The 18,182-nt window shown below is 39.9% G+C and overlaps 1 protein-coding gene across 1 annotated transcript in view; it reads right to left on the reverse strand.

Moving 5' to 3' along the window:
• Positions 1–18,182, reverse strand: part of MAN1A1 (mannosidase alpha class 1A member 1) — a 292,996-nt gene that overhangs the window by 195,186 nt on the left and 79,628 nt on the right. The window contains exon 2 of the mRNA XM_075597752.1: positions 14,081–14,177. Within this exon, the coding sequence (XP_075453867.1) occupies positions 14,081–14,177 (97 nt within the window). The remainder of the gene's footprint in view (positions 1–14,080; positions 14,178–18,182) is intronic.

Here is an 18,182-nt window from a genome sequence, read left to right on the forward strand (position 1 = left end):
AAAAAAGACCTTGCACAAATCAAGGCCTTCAAGGACTGCGCGATCCTGCAACACTTTCAAGTCTTACGGCCATTACAAGGGTTTGAAAGTATACATGCATAGGCAGATACTGACTTTTGTAGACTGCTATTGTGTGCATGCAAATTCCAAGGAGGTTTAGTTGATGCCTGTTACACATCTTAATCAGCATGCAGGTACAGTACCTCATGGCAGAACTAAATCAATTTTGAGTCCAGGTCTTGTGTCTTTACAATTTGTCATAAATGAAGACAGCCTAGGCATCAACAGCCGAGATATGACTCAATTCATATGCAGAGCATGCAGTATATATAATGTGAATATTGTATAAAAGATATTCATCTACTACATTCTAAGCATTAGCAAAAAAAAAAAAAAGAAGATATTTCTGCATGGCTTTTTTTAGTTAATTCACTTGCATTTGTGGCTTAGATCTCACTGTATATGGAAGTAGCTTTCAATCCTCACTCCTCGAGAAAGCCCTGTTACTGCGGATTGTAGGGCCAACCAAGGAATTAAACACGAGAATGCAGTTAGATGACGAACAAATAGATTATTGCTTGGGTATTTGCAAACAACTAAGAAGCCGGGTTGGGGCTTTATGGTTGAAAACGTGAAATTGCCTTTACAAATATCTAATCCAGGCCAATGGTCCATGAAACATAGAAACTCTCACTACTTTGTCTCCATTATCAGGAAGTTCTAAAATAATTAGGAACAGCAGGCAGGTATTGACCTTCTACACCAGGTCTCTTCAACTAGTTCTCCAAAGGGCAGGTAAGAAAATAGCAGAAAGGCCACAGAAGCTTATTGTACAGTAATTTTGCAAACATTTAAAGACTTGAAAAATTACTAGGTTTGAAAATGTTGCAAGTATGTAATGTATAACATCTGTACCCTGCATATTAACATTACCTTGGCTTACAAAGGAGTGTGTGGAAAAACTGCACTTACCTGCCTAATCATCTAGTATGAAGAAATAAGCAAGAAAATTACAATTTCAAGAAAATAGTAGTTTCTTAATCCACATGTAGCTGCCATTAACTGGACAGTCCTTAGTGTGCCCTTACGACATTCCGTGCCCATCATGAGGACCAGCACTCCTGGAACTATTATGACGTACAGGGAACATCATACTTATTTTTGCTTCTTTTCTAAATGGGAGGTGGTGCGGGGGAGAGACTGTGGAGTGGTCAAACACTATCGAAACCTACTTCTGTTCCCATTACTCGGGCCAGTCGCAACCACGTGGTCAACACACCCAGTGATCATATCTTCATGACCCTGGAAGACCCGCAGCACTTGGATGCCGCCAGTCTTCCAACATGATAGTGCCTCGAAGATCATGACTTTTTCATGGTGGCCTGTTCCCAATATACTTTTAATGCAATAAAGACCTTCACACTAACAGACGGTATACAGCTTGGAAGCAAAACTTTATTCCTATACTATTATATAAATAAAAAACGTAAAAAAAAGTTTTTTATACACGATGCATTCATCCAACTAAAGGAAAAGGCCAGAGAAGTTTAAAATAAGTTTAGTACCGCTCCACTTCCCCTCCCTATCTCCTCTACCTGCTCTCGCCCCCTTAAAAAAATTTTTTTACCCCTCCCTTCTATATTAATGTTGATTATCCCAAATTGCGCGACTGAGTAGGGCTCGAAAAGCCGTGCGACCCCGATATGCGCGAACCAATTATATAATCTAACGATTGCAATCAATATGCTATTCTGTATAAGACTGTCATGAAATGTTTTTCATGTATACCATGCATATATTCATCAATAAAATACAAGTTATAAAAAAAAAAAATAATAATAAGTTTTTTTTTTTTTTTTAAAAGCCAAGATTCTCTAGTTAGATCAATAATTTAGAGGAAGATTAAGTCCTATTGTGAATAATCAGTTGATATCTTTGTGCTGTGGTTTTTGTATTATCACCACAGATGCACGAAACATTGCTTTCTGGATAAAAAAAAGGTTTTACTATAAAAAGACTTTACTAGTGTAACCATATATCAGTCTAAATGCTACCAAAGAATGTTAAAAGCAAAGTATTACGTGCTGCACATACCTACTGTAGATTTAAAAGCCAAATAATGTAAGTGAAGCAACAGTAACAAAATGTATGCAAAAGGAATTAAATAAATTAGTTATGTAGTATGAGAAAATACTTGTAGCATTTAAAAAAAACTCTGAAATTACATTTGTAATATATTAAAATGTAACAAGCATTTTTTGTTTCTATAGCAACTATTTACAAAGTCACATCCCCTTCCTCTTCTGAAACAGGCTCGGGCACACCCCATTTTGAGCCCTACCCTCTCTAGCAGTGCACCAATTGTATCTAGTGACTGCCTGGTCACATGATCTTCCCCACAGAACTTTGCATCTTTGGTCCTCTTCTGCTGCACTGACAGCCATTTAGTGAACCCCTGAGCCGAATCTTGATCGATCGGCAACTTAGCTAATTACTCATTGTGTGGATTGTATTGATGCACATATTAAAGGGAATATATATACATATATATATATATATATACATACATACATACATACACACACACACTTTTTAAACTGGCACAACTCAATGTTTCCTGGATTTTTGCTTTTCCTTTTACAGCAAACAGTTTTTGAGCTACAAAAAAAAGTAACCAGTATTTCCTTATACTCTAGTTCTCAGCAGTGGTGATTTAATATTCATATACGACGTTAAACACGTTTCCATCTTGAAGATATCCCCAGATTTTGCTTACTCAAACAATTTACAAGCTGCTTCTCTTGGTAAAGCGCTCTTGCTTTGTATCTGCTTTAATTAATCACACTGACTCGTTGCTTTCATGAAATCAAAGTAATTAATCAAGTTGAAGATTACAAACTGGAGACTGAACTTGAAAATGATGAATGAAATAACTTTTAGAAGCAGGGATAGATTTATTTATTATTAATATGCTTGTTATGCAGCAGTGACCTTTAAACACTTTTCTAGTAACAAGTAAAAACAACAAAGTTTACATTTCACTTGAACTCAAACTAATTTCCTTAAAGCTTATTCACAAAGTCTTCAGACCACATGATCACCTACAGTAGCCATTTTTTCTTCCCCATGTTTAGAATCTTTTGTTTGTCAAAAGCCGTGTTGAAATTAGTTACTGTATTAAAGCAACTTATGCTTACTAGATTTTCAATCGTAGGCACTAAAGCCTTACTCTGCATAGCATATACCACAGATTTAGTATCAAGGGGCTCATACCGTACTGAGGAATGAATGCTCCAGTGATTCTCAAGTTGTAAATACAGCTTCTTTAAAAAGCTGAACTTAAAAATAGATACCCTTGTGAATTTTCTTAGAGACCCATGTAAGTTATTCTACACTGACATTTCTTTTGCTAGAGAGTTTAACCTTTACAAGCACCATATATTTGCTTAGCCCAATAAAATAAGTCATTTCATGTTCAGGATGTGTGTGTCTTTCCCTGGTGGCGACCTAGGTTTTCTGATATTTTAGGCATTATTGAAGATTAGTCCCCGCAACATGCTGGCTAGTCTCTTAGATGTTAGCCATGTTTAGACGCCTATGAATATTAGTGGCTACATAGATATTTCTGATTTTAAAAATAAATATATTTGTTCATCCCTTTGGAAGGGATGCATGGGATTGTATTATAATTTCATTATCTTTCAGATAGTACTCTTTTTCGTAGGATATCAATGACCGGGATTGATCTACGTTCATTTGTGGCTCAGCTATATAAAGACTTGTGCCCCCTAAAAAAGAAAGATTTTTATAAAGGAAAGACTGTATATTTTATTTTTTGACGGAGAAGCGGTTTAATTGGTGTTTTTTGCTCTCTCTGTGTGACTGCACCACAAAGTAGGCCATAAAACAAAAAAATGAACGTAAATCGGCTTCATGAGATTCCTGTGAAAAATCAAAAACTTTCATTTTAAATCTAACACATTTATGTTATCAGACATTTTCCATGTTTGGCTAGTGATGGCATAGTAATTACTTTACAGATTTATAATGCACAAAAAAGATTTCTGAAGAATTTTTAAATTAAGAGACCAAATAAAGATAGAAGATAGGAGTAACACTTTTTTTTTTTTTTTTTTTTTTTTTTAATGAAGCCAAAAACCTACATTCAACCTATTAAAAATGCTGCTATTAGGTCACTTTTTCCCTCAGTGAGTGTTTGAGGTCATTGCTGACACACACACACACACACACGCACACACACACTAAGCAGCGGTGGACAAATATTGAAGTACTTTAGGCCAGAAATTGTATGAGTCCCGGACCAATATGCCTCACTCCCCCGACTTCTCGATCAACCGAAAGGGTAAGGGAAAGCGGTGCGGTGCCGACTGACTAATCAATCACCGCCTCGACCAGTAGCAGCGCACCCGATCATGCTTTCCGTCACACTGTTGTCAGTTGGTGACTTGACAGGTAAGTCCGTACTGCAGTGGGATTTTTCCATCCCTGACATACTGCCATCATACATGAAAAATGTCAATGTTACACCCACTGTGTGTGTTCATCCTCAAAGGCATCCCATCATTTTAATATTCCAAATAATATTCCCTGGGGCTGAGGCATGGGAAACAGGCATTTCCAAAAAGTGATGGGTTTCCTGTTATGTCAATGAAAGGTATCATTAATTGAATGCTCAAAGCTCAGAGCTAGGATGAAGCACACAAAAAAAACAAATAAGTAGCTTCCATGCACAATTTAATGGTCGGAAAGGTTGAACATTGTGTGCATATTACGCAACACTGAAAAACACAAGGCTATTTTTATTTATACACTGTCAACAGCGGACATCCAGTTTGCAGAGTCGGCATTCAAATATATTTTGATGTTTAAGAAACAGGGATGAACTAGAAACCCCTGTGTGAGGCATGTGGATGCACGCAAGTGGTTTCTTTGTTCACTGGGTTCTTCCTGCGTTATTTACCCACCATAACATTCGGGTGTATACAAAACATGAAAGGAAAATTGGAATTCTAATGGATTAATATTAATTTCGTCCCAGTGATCTCTTCCTCTAATTAGCCCTTCGTGTTGGGATTTTAAGCATTATTTGGACTATCGACTACACAGAAATGTGTTGGATTTTTTGCATGTGCTATTTGTCAAAGCTTTCATTGGTAAAGAGTTAGTCATCTCACCACAGTAAACTTTAACATTAAATATACAAGCGCAGATTTAATCCCCAACAACACTGCAATGAACTTCAAACGTCCGTCCTCCGAGAAATATTTTCACATTGTGTCCCAAAACCTTTCATCTTCGTCGTACTGATAGAAGTTTACATGTCATAAAACAATCAACTTTCCAGACAGAAAATAATAGCGTGTAGTACTGTAACCCGCACGTTTCCCATCCCGAGCAGCAAAAACACTAAATGATCATCTGAAACTGTTGGCGGTGACGTAGAGACGTGACTGCAACACGTTGCTCTGCGATGGCGGGCTCACTGCTGACACCTGCTTTTTATGATTCTTCACTCTAAAGATACCTACTTGTAAACATGAATCTTTACTGTGTATAAACTGGCAGCAAGCAATAAAAACATTGCTAGAGAAAACTGATAATTAATCCCCTCCCTGCCAGGGGTCAGCAACAGTTGCTGGCAGAGAATGGGTTAAAGTAGTAACCCAAGGTACTCAACTAAAAACATATTTGGTTACATTAGAAATCTGCCGGGGATATTTGTACGTAGGTAGATATCTGCTTTCAAGTTTGTTTAGATTACTGTGGAGTATACATAATAGTTGCTATTTCCTCTGAGTAAAAACATTTTTGTTGCTGTATGGAAAATTGCCTATTACATATTTTCTGGGAATAATTTAAAAGGATTCTCTGATTTACGATGTATTTCTCTGTCTTTTTGGTATTCTACTGGCTCTAGAATTTAAGGCAGCAATTCTCACCCATGCCCCCCACCCCACCTCCCTGAAGCCTATACAAGTTAAACAATAATTGTATTTTGCCCCCTGAGCATATTTTATTAAAGATTTTTCTAGTGTTAAAAATCATGATTTTCCTAAACTCTCGCTTCTGAGATTACCGTGGTAACTTTTATACTGCACATGGCTCTGGGTAAAGGTTCATTTTAACCTCCCGGACACGTAATATTTAAATGACATATCTCCTACATCAAACCAATATAGCTTTGGAAAGGGCAAAGATCTCAAAGAAAAGTAAAATACAAAAAAAAGTGATTATTCTAGAGTATCTGTTAAACCAGGCCTGGCCAACTCGTAAAGTGAGAAGGGCCGAACTGCTCCAAGGAAAAAAAATTTGGGCCGCACGGGTTAAGCATCATCATCATCTCTGCTCCAGTACCTCTCACTATCAACCTTTACGATACTCCCCATCTATCTCTCATACCCCCATCTCTCCCCCTCACCCACACAATACCCCCCTCCACATCAAACACACAATACCCCCCTCCACATCAAACACAATACCCCTCCACAGCCCCCCCCCCCAAGTCAGCATCCCCCCCATGTCTCTCTTCCCTCAATATGACACTCTCTCCCCCTCCCCTAAATGACACTCTCCCCCTCCTCTCAGTGACTCTCTCCCCCTCCTCTCAATATGACTCTCTCCCCCTCCCCTCAATATGACTTTCTCCCCCTCCCCTCAATATGACACACTCTCCCCCCTCAATATGACACACTCTCCCCCCTCAATATGACTCTCCCCCTCCCCTCAATATGACACTCTCTCTCTCCCTCCACTCAATATGACTCTCCCCCTCCCCTAAATGACACGCTCTTCCCCTCCCCTCAATATGACACACTCTCCGCCTCCCCTCAATATGACACTCTCCCCCTCCCCTAAATGACACTCTCCCCCTTCCCTCAATATGACACTCTCCCCCTCCCCTCAATATGACACTCTCCCCCTCCCCACAATATGACACTCTCCCCATCCCCTCAATATGACACTCTCTCCCCCCCTGCAACTCACATCACACCCTCCCCCTGCAACTCACATCACTTCCCCCCCTGCACCTCACATCAGCAGCCCCCCCATACATGTCAGCACCCCCCCCCTCACATGTCAGCAGCCCCCCCCCTCACGTCAGCAGCCGGCCCCCCCACCAGCCCGTTTTTCACACCCACCCCCCCACCAGCCCGTTTTTCACACCCACCCCCCCACAAGCCCGTTTCTCACACCCACCCCCCACCAGCCCATTTCTCACACCCACCCCACACCAGCCCGTTTTTCACACCCACCCCACACCAGCCCGTTATTCACACCCACCCCCCCAGACCGTTTTTCACACCCACCACCCCACCAGCCCGTTTTTCACACCCACCCCCCACCAGCCCGTTTTTCACCCCCACCCACCAGCCCGTTTTTCACACCCACCCCCCCACCAGCCCGTTTTTCTCTCACACACACCTCTCTTAGATCAGCTCAGCACATCCTCTCTCCCCGGTACTAAGCCCCGCCCCCGGCATGCTCTGACCTCCACGGCATCCAGCTATTGAAAAAAAAAAATACTCACGGCTGCCGCATCCTCCTCATGCTGCTGCTGCCCCCGCGCACCGCAAAACCCGGGGGCAGAGAGGGAGGAGGAAGGGGGGGGAGGGGGGAGAGGGAGGGAGGAGGGGTGGGGGAGGGAGGAGGGGTGGGGGAGGGAGGAGGGGTGGGGGAGGGAAGAGGGGTGGGGGAGGGAGGAGGGGTGGGGGAGGGAGGAGGGGAGATGAATCGCCGCCATTTTTTTAAACTTTTTTTTTTATTATTATTATTTATTTAATTAACTGGCGCCCGGCCGGAGTCATCGCGGGCCGCACAGAGAGGCCAGGCGGCCGCATGCGGCCCGCGGGCCGTATGTTGTGCAGGCCTGTGTTAAACCATCATTGGCCAAATAAATGAAACAGTAGGACAAGAAGCAGCTGACTGAAAAAGAACATCAAATTTTTCACAAAACAAATAAGTAGAGCTGTCTACTTTAAGTGTGACAATCGTTCTAACAAAGTCAATTTTCTGCTTTTTATGGCAATAATTTAAGTATGTAATCTGATTATTCCTATAAATATATATCAATGTTCTCCAGCCCTCGTCGATCTACTGCTGGGTGAAGACCTCCCCAATGATCTTCCAGGTATTGCGTTTGCAAGTCTTCTCCATGTTGCTCGAACATATTTTCTGATTTCATCCCTACTTCTTACTTTGGCCATCGTCTTGGTCTTATTTTCCCTTGGAATCCAGTCGAGCATCATCGTTGTCCAAGAACGGTCATTTCTTCTTGCGATTTACAGTCCAGTGCCATTTTAAATTCTTCATCCTTATGTCACAGACCAATGTTTAGTTTCAAACACAAATATATAGAAATAGAAAATAAGGCAGAGCACTGCCAATAGTAATCAGGGGAGGCATCACAAAGCAAAAATGAAAACGTTTATTAAAGGATCACAACTGACCCCTAGGCCAAAGTAACGCACCTCGTTTATGATATTATAAGGAAAGTGAAATAGTATGAAGTAATGAGTTTGGTAATAATTTTCAATTATAATTTTAATGTAGCTCACCTGTCTCCCCTACAATCTATCCTAAATGCTGCTGCCAGAATCACTCTACTCTTTCCTAGATCTGTCTCAGCATCTCCCCTCATGAAATCCCTCTCCTGGCTTCCGATCAAATCCCGCATCTCACACTCAATTCTTCTCCTCACTTTTAAAGCTTTACACTCTTCTGCCCTTCCTTACATCTCAACCCTAATTTCTCGTTATGCACCATCCAGACTCTTGCGGTCTTCTCAATGATGTCTTCTCTCTACCCCCTTTGTATCTAAAGCCCTCTCCTGCCTTAAACCTTTTTCACTGACTGCCCCACACCTCTGGAATGCCCTTCCCCTCAGTAACCGACTAGCACCCCCTCTATCCACCTTTAACACCCACCTTAAGACACACTTGCTTAAAGAAGCATATGAATAGCACTGTGGATATTCTGAACACATGATACATAAAGCTTGGCCCCCTGCAGACGCACTTACCAGAACTCCCTCCTACTGTCTTTGTACGTTCTCCCTACCTACCAATTAGACTGTAAGCTCCTCGTAGCAGGGACTCCTCTTCCTTAATGTTACTTTTATGTCTAAAGCACTTATTCCCATGATCTGTTATTTATATTGTTATTTATTTGATTACCACATGTATTACTACTGTGAAGCGCTATGTACATTAATGACGCTATATAAATATAGACATACAATGTATCATATGACAATGGTGTTAATCATGTCAGAAATGCTGGTACCATAATGTTGCCCGTAATGGTACAATGTTCTACAAATATTAAAAGGACACAAAGACACATTAGCAACTACGCAGAGCTAGCCACACATTGTCATATCTGCCATTATTTCCTCTCAAAGTTTAAAAGTAAAAATGCTTAAACTCATGAAGGAAAACCTTATAGGCTACATATTAAAAGATCAAATCAAGAAAAAAAATGTACATTTTTATCTGATGAAATATTTGTTGCAACAATTGCACTATGGTTTGAGTTAGTATGAAATGCAACCAACAGGGAATGTATTATAATTCCAAATCCAGCATTATCTAACTGGAGTTGTAGAAAACATTTAATTATTAAATGTACCTTCTAGAGTTTGAGCTTGATACTTAGAACATTAATTATAGAAAGCATTAATATAAGCAAAACAATCAGATATGTACTAAATATATCTCATATCACAATAGGCCTCCTATCATATGTCAATGAAGACAAGTATTTTCAACGAGCACAATGAATATTAATGATATTGTAATCTAGTGAAAATTATTTAATAGAAGAAAGATTATATTAACTATATAGAGATGAGACATTTGAACAGCATATTCAATCTCGTCTAGCTCGATTTCATTGATTTTGATCTTTGCACAATTTTGTTAATCACTTTGGTCTTGCGGAGATTCATATGGAGCCCCATCTTCTGACTTGCTTTGGCAAGTTCTCAGATTTGTTGCTGGAGGTCTTTTGGATAACCTTTTTCTTCCCAATGCAACGTCGAGACATTTTTCAAATGGTGCAGTAAAAGTGTGTGTGTGTGTGTGTGTGTGTGTGTGTGTGTGTGTGTGTGTGTGTGTGTGTGTGTGTGTGTATGTATATATATATATATATATATATATATATAGAATTAACAAAAGAAAAGCCTTCTGTGCCACCATGTTATAGTAGCAATCTCTGCTGCGCTTTTTTCCCCTCATTCCTCCATATTTATTTTACCATGATTTGAACTGCTCTATTTTTTACTCTAGGGACCCCTCATTATCCCAGATACTTAAAGTATTAGCTGTCGATTTACCTCATCCTGGGGAGACATTATGACTGCAAAACCACCTACCAATTGGAAGTCGCTACGTTTACGTCGATTACGTTGCAGCTTCCTATTGGAAGGCCGCTGGCAGCTATTAAACAAAACCAGGAAGCGCTCCGGCACCTAAAACTGTAAGTATCTCGATAACCAAATCATTCCACAGAGCTGAAAACAGAGCTCTTCACCTCCTTCTCAATGATGTTAAAAAAAAAAGCACAGCCATTTTGACCAGCACTGCTGCTTTAATCTAACGCTGTCCAAAATGGTTCACGGACACCAAGACATTCAAATTAAGGCTCAGTCATCTTCTGGCTTTTCAATGTCTGACCTGAATTCACCAGTCACTTGAAACAGAGGACATGCATCTATACCAATTCCTATTCCCAACTTAGCTTAATAATGAAAACTTTAATATATTATTTAAGTGAGCAAGCAAGTAATCAGCATACAGTACAATTTGTAAAAATATATTCATGCGAGTGGGGCATGTAATTCATGAAGGTGGCTACATAAGTATAACAGACTCACTGCACGCAAAGTGGCAGAAATGAGTTGCAGAAGTTCCAGCAGCCTGCTGGCTACTGGACCGACATCAAGAGTATGTTAACCCTCACGTCTATTCCCTAATGGTACAAGAGTTAGGGAGGGCATGTTTACAAGTTCTGGGGCCTATTCATTAAAATGCAAGAACAGACTTAAGCAGTAAAGAACAATAGCATTGAAAAACACACTGAAGAGGACTCCCAAGCCCAAACCATGCAAAATGTGTTAGCGTAGCAATTTTGCTTGGTCTTTGCATATTGCACAGATTTACAAATGAGCAAATCTCACATTACAAATTTGCATGCTATTCAAATAATTGTGATGTATGAATTTACAGGTAAAATCTTGCAGATATAACTCACCTATCCCAGGCTGGGGATGTTGAGAACTAGGCTCTGTAAATGTATCTAGATTTGCCCAGGCACGAATCAGAAGCAGGTTTGCTTATGTCCGTTTTAGAACGAGACAAGGAAAGCAGGACAAAGACAAACCTGGTAGAGATAACCGCGGTCTCCTTAGAACACAAAAACTGGTGTACATAGTCTGCATGTTGTGCTGAGGACCAGGACAGAACATGTCACAAACATCTCACTCTAACCATAACTGTCTGCAATTACTTTTTTAGCGTTGCTATTTTAGGCCCTTTTGTCTGGATCTGTAGAGCAGCGGTGCGCAAACTGCGGGGGGCGCAGGGTTTACAGAGGCCCCGCGCGCTTCCCAAAGGCACTTAAATTAAGTGCCGGTGGAGCGGCGAAGGCCTGTGTAAACTTGACCTTGGCTCCGGTGGCTTCTTAGACGCGTCGCCATGGCAACGCGGCATCATGGGTCATGCGACGTCACACTGCTATGGCAATGTGACGTCATGCTGTCAGAGCCGACGCCGGAGCCGGTGCGCGGAGACAGGGAAAAAGCTGGCAGGGTGGCGTAGGAAAAAAACCTTGCACCCCCCTGCTGTAGAGTACTCTAACTAGGATTAACAAAGGCAGCATAGGACTTACTTGACCACTCATGGCAGCAAAGTGGGCGGCACTGGGGTTTATATTGAACGTAAGAGAAAATGTCATCTTCACTGGTTTGTGCTTTAGTGGCTCACAGCCTGGCTGTGCGAAGGCATACAGAAAATTGAAATGTACGGCTAAATATATATTTTTTAAAAGGTCTAGATGAATTATTTACTTGTATTAATGCGAAGCAGCAAAGACTGCCGATAATTGTAAGTGCAGCAAATTACCCAACACATTATAAACATAGCAATGGGCAACAATACAGCACGCCATGACAATACTTTTGAGATCTCTAGTAAAGCACTCAAGCTGGAAAACCTCAGTGTGAATAATTGTTTCACAGGAGAAGAAAAAATAGCCATAACTTTTAGTACCGATTCCTTCCTGGCAGTGATAAACCCCTTACTAAGACATTTTAAGAAAAGGTTCATTTGTCTTAAACTTTTAAGCCATTCTGAGCTCTACTTCTGGCATAAAGAACACACCTAAGGCTAAAGAGAATTGGGAGTGAAAAAACAGATCATAAACGGTAGGAAAGGTAAAACAACTCAATAGACCGAGGAAGGTCACTGTTAAGATTATTTTATTTCTGTTTTGTAGGTGTGCACCTCTTTTATAGTGTTTTTATTTTGCAAGTAAACCTCTGTGTAAATCTCCACTAGCACAGGCACAAAACATTCATAGCAATGAAATACACGACATTGTGCCACTGTACCGAGGCAAGTGTCAAACTATTCGGCTCCAAACCAATCTGGCCGAATGTGTTACATTTGAAGAAAAATCTCATTGAAAGGGATTTTTTTTTCTTTGATTTTTTTTTGTCAACAGATTCGTACAACTTTTGCCTACTATTGTATGTGGGACCCAATACTGTGACATTGGCAGGAACGTCAGAAGCTAAAGCCCATATTCTCTAAAGGTTGATATGCTTTAGCACATTTAACTCCAATTCACTTAAATGGGAGTTAATGTGTGCTACAGCGTACCACCCTTTAGTGAATATGGGCCTAAGACACCAGGTACACAGCAAAGACAACGCAAGGACAAATATTTTTCTTAGTTTGATGCAGAAAGTTTTACAAATCATGTACATTTTTATGCATGTTTAGCTTGTTTATAGGATACACCTCTTCCATGTAGTAAACTGACGAATTAGAATTTAGCACATCTTTATTGATTAGTTGGGGGGGAGGGGGCAAAGGCTGGGGGGGGCGGGGTTACTATATTGCATGCTTTTATGCAACTCCAACATTAACGAAAAATAATTTCCCTTCTTTCCCTTTGTGACAATTTTTTTTTTTTTTTTAAATAATGGGGGGGCCCCTTGCTTTGGTTAGCACTTTATCTTTTGTTCCACTTTACAAAAATAATTATGTCGAAAACAAGGCTCCTTATTTCTGGTCAATAAGGATTGAGCAACAGCTGCTCTGTGTACGTCTAAGAGCTTTAGTGATTTTTTTTTATCCATTCCTAAGACAGGGGAAACAGGTAGGTAAACTTGTATTGTAAAACAACAAAGCAGAAAGGAGAACGGTTTGACAGATCTACACGAGAACGGTTTAAAAATACATTTCAGATTTAACAGAGTATTTGTATGTGTTGATGCAAGTTCCCCTTTAGGCTAGCTAGGAATAGCCAACTTCAGGCCTTGAAGTCTGCAATGTTATAAAAATCCTTCAAAGCCAAATGCAATTAACATCTCAATAACAGAGGCGCAAGATGCATAGTTACAGTATGTTGTTGGCTGCACCTTATCTGTTTGTAGCCCTGGAGCTGGTCATTTCTGATGTACAGTAGATTGAACAGCTCCCACAGACCCTGGACCCTTCATTGTGCTTCTAAATACACTTGTCTGTAATCCTATCACAGCAGTTCTGGTCCAGCCGTATTCAAACACACGGATATGGAGAATAAAGTGTGCATCCCAACACATTCTCATGAGTAGCAGGTAGCCTTTTCCTTCTATCACTGGGCGCTGGTATTTTTTTGGAGCACTACCACAAAAAGCATGCTTTGCTTATATTAGAAAGGGAGCAACACATATAAACGCCATGCAGCCTCCTGTACAAAAACAATAAATAAATCCTATACAGACGTGACTGGATCTTTAAATACCGTATTCATGCTATCTGGCTAGCAACAAATTATAGGATTATGTGCTACTTACCAAACAAATTACTTGAATGCCCTTGTTTCTGTACAGGCTTCAGTTCATTTAATCCCCATGCATAACGCTTATAATTATCCCAGGCAAATTTCATCATCTGTGGGGGAAAAAAAAAAGGGAAACAGGGTCAATAAAGAAGGAACATACAAAGGTCCTGCTAAGGACATGACTAGTGTATAATTGTATTCTCGTTAAAAATAAATGAGTGAAAGGAAAAGATTAGATCCTTTTGAGCAAAATGCGGCTGACAAGAGCATTTACATCTACTGTCCCATTAGCAACATACTACATTGTGAAACTCTAACAGTGTTCCATTTGGGGGAAATATTGACAACTGTGTTGGGGTATGAAACACATTTTCCAACTACGATTTTACAACCGAGCTCTGATACTTTAACCCTTGTAAATGCTGCTGCATCCTTTCCAGGAGCAACAACCAAAAGCAATATTGTAAGTGTCATGATATAGGTCAGTGTTTCTCAAGCCTATACTCCCAGACAAGAGGCCACATGATGTACCTCGTGTGTATGAATGAATAGGGTATTGATGGATTGGTAGTCTAAAAACATGTTCTGGCTCAGAATCCTAGAGAGGGGCTTGGGAAGGTTCTTGTGCTTTGTGCTATTAGGCTCAGGAATAATGCATAAAGTTATTAAACAAAGTAAAATGATCACGGTGGTGATACAACGGTGTGTGTGTCAACTGTATTGCAACAAAAATATATGATGCAGAGTGCAAATTTATCCTTCAGATACTTTATAGGCATCACATTTTAGACTAAACTCGGCGTGTGTGTATTTAAAAAAAAAAAGTGACAATCTTTCCACAGTACAAAGTACACAAATGAACTAAAATATATTTACAGGTCCCTCATTCACCCCATGGTGACATGCCAGCTTCACAATGCAGGATCGGAAGCTAAAGATCTTGGATAGGAAGCTTAAAAGTGACACTGCGCTCACCGACAGATCATAACAGAACTTTTGCTTGCAGTTTAACCACTTATGTGAAAAATCAAGTAGGATATGGGAACCTGGCAAAGACATGCAGATATATGTCTTGTTTTTAAATGTCCAAACAACTAACCTTTCTTCTTCAAGATCATTTCAGTTTTAGGCAATACCTTTTTGTATTCAGACTAAATTGATATTTTAGGACAAGCATTATCAGGTCAAGCAATACTGGTTTAAAGTACAAAAGTAACAGATTTAAAATCCAAGATAACACTAACAGATGATGTAGATCAGAAAGAATGGCAGAGTAACGGTATTGCTTGACCTGAGGAAGAAAGTAGAAGTCTGGAAAGCTTGTCAAGAATATCAATTAGCTACTGCATAACCTAATACTGCATTTATATGCCTTTATTTTGCACTATTACAACTGCACAAACATGGCTACATTTATTTACTTCTAAAAGAAAATCAGGGAGTGATGGGTAGAAAGAACAAAAAAGAGAAAGGAATATAAAAAAAAACACAAAACCAGAAACGGAAAGGATTACGTTTAAGACCATCCGATTTTCACCTTGAAGAATTAATGTACCTCTAACAAAAACATGAACAAATAGTGTATGACTGAATGGAGACTCTGGGAGTCCCAGTCCTTAAAATTAAGTCATTTGGCTCCAGGATGCAATTAACAGGACAAATATCTTCTTTCAAGAATATGGTTTCTAGGCAAACAGATTATAAACTAAGGCACAAAAACTTTGGCCTGCCTTCTTTCTCCAGGGAAAAAAGAAGGAATCAAGCCATGTGACTTAACTAAACAGTTATGCTATAGAGAACCGCAGGGCATCAGAGGAGGGGTTACTTATTTAGCCCTCTTTGTTCAAGTCTTACATTTTGTAACACAAAAAGCAGCTCAGATGTTCCTGCTGCTGCTCCTTTGTTCCCGTTATTTAACAAAGTCATTAAAAAAAAACCACCAACCAGACAGAACACTAAGTGCATCGATGGTTATGTTACCGATATGAGTGCTAAAAAGAAAATAATTTAATTTTTTATAGCCTTCAATTACCAAGAGAACAGCAATTTTAAAAGCGACACCCGTGGCTAAAACAGTTTCAGAAGTTTTCACGTACAGTGTATCATATTGCTCTTTCATATAGAAAGGCAAACTTCAGAGCAAAGGCCTGGAATAGCTGAGAATATGAAGAATACTTAACGCGTCATCTTCATTTTCAGTCTATTAAAGTGAATTACTGTCTTCCTAATCTGTCCCGCCAATCTCTCCTGTCCTTGAATCTTTTTACTGACGTCTCCATCCCATCACGCTGCATTTTATCAGGCAGAAAAAGGATACAACACCCTAAGCGTGCTCTTTACTTGTCCCTTATGGTCAGCCAGCTATTCCTATCCTGCGAGTGGAGTGCTTACATAGCGGTATAATGTGCAGCTTCTAGCCACAAGTAGCTGTGATTGCACAGGCAGCTCACGAGTACAAGGCAAGACAAGGCCACGTTTCCACTTTACCACAATAGGTGGCACACCCTCCTCCACATTTTCAGCTATTCGCAGAAAAGGGCACAAAAAAAAAAAGTACTGAATATGTCCACGTGTCAGTTACTGAAAAGTTACAGAGTGCAGGTCAAATGTATTATGCAACTAACAAATAATTATGGCAAATATTTAGCCAAAAGAGGAACTTATTTGATTTTTCATGCGATTCAGATGAGAAAAGAAAAAAGTAAAAGGAAAATGGTAAAAAGCAAAAATACTTGCGTACATACATTTTTGACAATACAAATGTACTTAATTCTCTCCGTATGGTCACTAGCACAGTAATGTTATATGGGATCTACAGAGAAACGAATCAAACCTGAATTTACAGAAATGTGTATCCTCTTTGCCTGAAATGGATGATTTTTCCATGAAATGTGGACATGTACTAGGCGGTCTTTAACAGCTATCTAGAAGAGATCCATCACAAGTAAATATCTGAAACACTACATCTGGGCTATAAACCTGTGTGGTATCCATTCCAACAAAACACACCTGTGTGTCAATATGTAACTGCCATTACATAGCATAGCTTTACAAACCTCACTTTAATCAACAGGCCATTAAGCTGCAATATCTCCCAAAATGGTTCTTTCCCACATTAAATGAAATAGCTTGTCTTTTGCTTAAATGAGGTTATAAAATTGGGTCAGATGGGAAAAGCCGTACGGAATTTTTAATATCCAGTACAGTGAAGGACAACTATAATTACCCTGTACCCAAAAGCATTCACTTAAAAAGGGCATGTAATTAAAACAGGAAAGAAAACTCTTCAACCCCTAGTTAGAAAGGAGAGAGAAAGGCTGACAAGTAAAAGCAAGTCATGCATATTTTATTAACAGTTGGAATGGTAAAAAGAGTGGCAGCAGATGCACTGCTGAATACACACTGAAAACTGGAATTAATGGGGAAAATAATGCCTAACCTCGTTTAAAATGATTGTGAAAACAAAAACAAAAATCAGCAGCACAAACCTGTCCTGCCAGAGCAGAGTCTTGCCAATTTACTTTTGTAAGGTACAGGCCTGCATTGACCATTTGGTTCCTAATGCCCACTACCAGGAAAGCCATCTGTGTGTCTGATGGGTGTTGAACAAATCCCTAATGGATGCACGTAAGCAGAATTGAGGTTTCTCAGGCGGCCTTGGCAGCTGTAATAAATGCCAACTGTTTCGCTGTATGCTGCATCTGCAAATAATTTCAATGGTTACGCCGGGCACCACTTATTCCGCTATCATACATTGTGTAAATGTCCTTCACAGGAGTTGTACTTTAACCAGCTAGGTCGGAGGTGTTGAACCGATTGGGGAGATAATTGTTGGCGTGTGGTTGCTATGACCCGTCCTCTCTCTTTGGGGACTGTTTTTATTGTTGAAAATAATTGCAAATGTTTGTTTCAATCTCAAAAGGTGGCAAAATATTGAAATGTCCGGTTAATAATTCTTATTCATAATTATTCCCAAATACAGTCGCTCCTTGTCATGATAATGTCATGAGATATTGAGTATTTTTAATCCCTCTGGTGCTTAAGGGGTTAACGAGCTACACTTTTAACAAGAATACAAAATGCTGAGTCTGAAACAGGTCAGAACTGTTTCTTTG

This window comes from Ascaphus truei, chromosome 4, assembly GCF_040206685.1.
Source record: "Ascaphus truei isolate aAscTru1 chromosome 4, aAscTru1.hap1, whole genome shotgun sequence".
In the NCBI taxonomy this organism is placed as follows: Eukaryota; Metazoa; Chordata; class Amphibia; order Anura; family Ascaphidae; genus Ascaphus; species Ascaphus truei.